Source organism: Triticum dicoccoides, chromosome 5A, assembly GCF_002162155.2.
Source record: "Triticum dicoccoides isolate Atlit2015 ecotype Zavitan chromosome 5A, WEW_v2.0, whole genome shotgun sequence".
In the NCBI taxonomy this organism is placed as follows: domain Eukaryota; kingdom Viridiplantae; phylum Streptophyta; class Magnoliopsida; order Poales; family Poaceae; genus Triticum; species Triticum dicoccoides.
In genome coordinates this window covers 423,562,661-423,566,824 of record NC_041388.1, presented here as the reverse complement: position 1 = coordinate 423,566,824, position 4,164 = coordinate 423,562,661, and the positions used below count along the sequence as shown (strand labels likewise).

Below are 4,164 nucleotides of genomic sequence, written 5' to 3'. Positions count from 1 at the left end.
ATGGGTGCATGTTGCACACCCGCATTCACTTTCGTGTAGAATGGGTGCCCATGGTATCCGTGGCAAAGGAAATACAGTCCGACATACGATCCATCCTTTTCTCCTCTATACATAGGTATCCATAGTATTTTTTTTGCATCGTAATACGTGTCTCATTCATATCATGAAGAACAAAGTACAAGTCACATAAGGACCGGCATGACAAAACTGAAAAGATAGCAGAACAGCTCCGAGCTTGACACCAACGCTCGTCACCTATCTCCGACAGCATCACGACAGCTACCGAAGAAAAAAAAATGACGGATCACCTCCTCACTTGAGCTCGACGCGGCTCCATCGTTGATATGCAGCTTTGCGGACCTCAAAGATGGCTCACCAAATGTGAAGCCCTTGGCATTGAACGAATCAGACCGAGGCAACACCCCCGACACGCCATCGAACTCCAGATCTGGCATCCCACCACGACTAAGACGCCGAAGGAGGAAATCGTACCTGCCATTCATAAACCATGAACCCAGCACACGTTCCGTGTTCCAGATGTCGTCGATGCATACCACAATATGTATCCAATCCTGGACTACCTCCCAAGCTCTGCGCCGACGCTGGAGCAAATGTCATCGCAACAGCGGTGCCCAAGGACACAGGTCCACCACGAGGATGCCGCCACCATGCCATCCTTACTTGAACAAACTTGTTTCCAAATCCATCCCCAACCATACGAAGAATGGCCTCGTTAGGAAAGGATCCAAAAAATCTTTATTCAATGCCGTCATTGCCGTCACCAAAGCCAAAACAATGAACAATCTAAAAACCTAGACTACGGGAAAGTAAAAAGCGGTGCACCCGCGTGGATCCGGCGACCCCCCTCACCACCGACAATCGAGGTCGCCGATGGAGGGGAGTCACCGGAGGACGGCGCTGGAAGATTGGCCTCTCCTGACGGCGGCCACGGTTCCAGCCCCAGGAACGAGAGAAAAACGGAGGGGGAGTAGTAGGAGTATAATTCAGTATACTGTTTTTTTAGAATCAGTATACTGTACCTTTATGTTATGGAATATGTACATGAAAGCAATCACTGATGTCGGGATGAAAGAAAGAAATAAATAAACAAATAAATAACCTGCGCACAGTACGTTCTTCACAGTTTGTCCTCCCATTCTTTCCTTCACCCTACGTATTCTAGCTCTAGCGCGATCATGGCCTGCGACTTCCAATGCTTGGCCTTCTCGAACCCGTTGATGAAGTACTCGAAGTCGTTGACGGTGGCGTCGATCTCCTCCTCGGTGTTCATCACGAACGGGCCCAGCTGCGCCACGGGCTCGCCGATGGGCTCGCCGGCCACGAGCACGAACCGGAGCGGCTTGTCCGACCTGTTCCAAACCTCCACGCCGTCGCCGCCCTGCCCCCACAACAGCAGGTGGTGCGCCCCCGCCGGCTGCGCCGCCTGCTGCTTCTGGTCTGTCATCGGCCCGAACACGCCCTCGCCCTCGAGCACGTACACGAAGGCGTTCCACGAGGCCGGCACCGGCTGCCGCACGGGCGCGGTGGCGTGCGGGCGCACCGTGAAGTCGAGGTACATGGTCGGCGTCCGCGTGCGCACCGGCGACCGGGCGCCCATGGCCTCCCCCGCGATGACGCGCACCGTCACGTCGCCGTCCGCCGACGTGGTGGACGCGATGTCCTTGCTCTGGAACTCCTGGTACCCGGGCTCGACCCTGGATCGTCGATCGCACGTGTTAGTCATCGAGACGCACGTGACGTGGTCAGACGGGAGAGAGCAAGGTGAAATCAATAGAATGCGCACATTTTGTTCTTGGAGGCGAGGTTGACCCAGAGCTGGAGGCCCTTGGAGGTGCCGGGGCCAGCCGGCATCTCGGAGTGCACGATGCCGCGGCCGGCCGTCATCCACTGCACGTCGCCGGCCTTGATCGTGCCACGGTGGCCCTCGAAGTCCTCGTGCGTCACCGCCCCCTGCAGCCAGCCAGCCAGAGGAAAGGGTCGTCAGGTCAGGGCGGTTTGCCAACAAATCTACTAGTGTATGCGCGCCATCGTTGTCCCGTGAACATTCCTACCAGTACTTAATTTCACACGGTTTTCAGAAGACTTCGTTCTCATTGCACGAAAGCACAAGGGGTGGTTGGCGTACTAGGGAGAGATCGATGCCAGGCTACCAAAAGCAGGACCCGCGTTCAGAGGGCTTGTTTGAGTGAAGGGCAAGAAAAGTTCCAAGTTGCAAAAAAAGGTTCCAGGTTGCAGTTAAGTTTGACAAACGGGGAACGCGCTTGTTCCCCGTTGCATGTTTGGTCGTCAAAGGTGCCACTACCGTTACATCTCTGCGCAATGGGAATTAAGTAAGAAAGGGTTCAGGATGCCAATGTATTCTGGTGTGTGCTCTGCGGATGTTCATACTGCTAGGTTCATTTGGCAGTTTTCTAGCAGTGCTACTAGCTAGCACATCAAGAACAAGTGCGCGCGATCGACGGCAACAGAAATGCATGCGTGCGTACCTCGAGCATGTAGGTGACGGTCTCGAAGCCCCGGTGTGGATGGTCAGGGAACCCGGCCGGCGCAGAAGCTGCATGCAGCAAATTCGGACGAGGAAGGAATCGATTAACGACCATCGCCGAAACGAACCGAGGGAGGAGGAGGAAGCGGCGGGGGGGCTGACCTGAGAACTCGTCCAGGACGAGGAACGGATCGAAATACCTCAGCTCGAACCTGCCGATGCTGCGGCGGACGACGGCGCCGGCGCCCTCGTGCTGCGGCCGCGCCAGGAACCTCCGAGCCACCTGCCGGGGCTTCGCCACCTCCATTGTCGACATATACATACACCGGGCAAGGCAGGCGAATGGATCGATGTATGCGTGTGGATATGCAAGTACTACGACGGCTTCGTCGCGGGTCTCTTATATAGGAGTAGCACCACGGCTCGATTCCGTTACCTCATCTCCTCTCGTCTCCGGGGCCGAAGGAGAGCGACAGTTCCTCTCTCTCTCTCTCTCTCTCTCTCTCTCTCTCTCTCTCTGCGAATCGCCCAGCTAGTTTCTTGACCTTTCCTATCTTAATACAAAGCCCGCCCGTCCCGAGGCGCATCGCTCCAAAAAAGTCATGTGTTCGACAGCTCGACGTCGCCGTCGCCGTCCGCCGGTCACGCTGACGCCACGCGCACGCACGCCTCTCCTCCGCCGCTCCGCGAGCTGCGTGCGTCTGCCTTGTGCCAGCGTCGCGTCAGCACCATGGTTACCGGCCGTCGCGGGTTTTGATCCTGATAACTGTCGTGTCACCTCGCTGTTATTAAGGCCTCTGAAGTTACCGGATGGTCAAAAAGTTAAAATGTTGCCTTGACGTGAAAACCTACGGTCGTGCGTGTCGTGGCGTCGCCAGGGTTTTTGTTCTTCCAAGCCACGGCTCCATGATTGTCATCACCTCACCTGGTTCCTGGTTCATCCACGGCTCTTGAGTGACGGGAGATATTTTCTGAGGAAATTGGTGAAATTCCTCTTTTTTTTTACCGTAGCATTTTTTACACAAAATCACAACTTCTGTCGTAATGATCCATATGGCATCCAAAACCACAATTTGATTGCTAAACTCACTGGCTGAGCCCACTTGTCAGGCTAGAAAAAGCCACCACGTTAACCCCTCCGCCTCGGGGCTAAGACATCCGTGTAATGACTAGGAAAAAAATCACAAATTAAAACATGGTAAAACGCACCGAACGATATTGTTGACGGTGGCAAAAAAATATTGACGATAAGTACTAGTAATTGTTTCGATGACGTCTCTAACTATCCGACTCGTTCATTGGGCTTAGTCGGCAAAAAAAGCAAGGTGTCACGCGAGCACGTTGACTTGGTCTTGCTCTTTCTCCTTCCTCATTTATTACTCGATCCTTCACCCCCCACATGAACAGCCGCGCAAGATCCGACGCACTCCTTCCTCCTTCTTGCCTCCACCCCCGCCACCCCACCACCACCTGCTTCGCCCCCTTCTCCATAAACGGTGTCATTCCTCCTTCACTGACCACGTCGCCTCGTCCCTCCACCACCTGCAGAGCTCCAGTTGCTTGGTCGTCTCCCCACATTTCCACCAGCGAGATCCCGGGTCCAGCGGTCGGATCCGCATCACCAACTGCCAAAGGCGGGGAGGCTGTGCCCTCTTCCT

The 4,164-nt window shown here is 55.0% G+C and overlaps 1 protein-coding gene across 1 annotated transcript; it reads right to left on the bottom strand.

The window, feature by feature from the left end:
- Positions 1-737: 737 nt before the first annotated feature.
- LOC119302014 (pirin-like protein At1g50590) lies at positions 738-2,990 on the bottom strand. The gene is made up of 4 exons (XM_037579027.1): positions 2,669-2,990; positions 2,508-2,575; positions 1,805-1,971; positions 738-1,715 (listed from the first exon to the last, which is right to left on the bottom strand). Exons 1-4 carry the CDS (start codon positions 2,826-2,828, stop codon positions 1,166-1,168), a joined length of 945 nt encoding a protein of 314 aa, XP_037434924.1. The 5' UTR covers positions 2,829-2,990; the 3' UTR covers positions 738-1,165.
- Between the last annotated feature and the right edge of the window lie 1,174 nt (positions 2,991-4,164).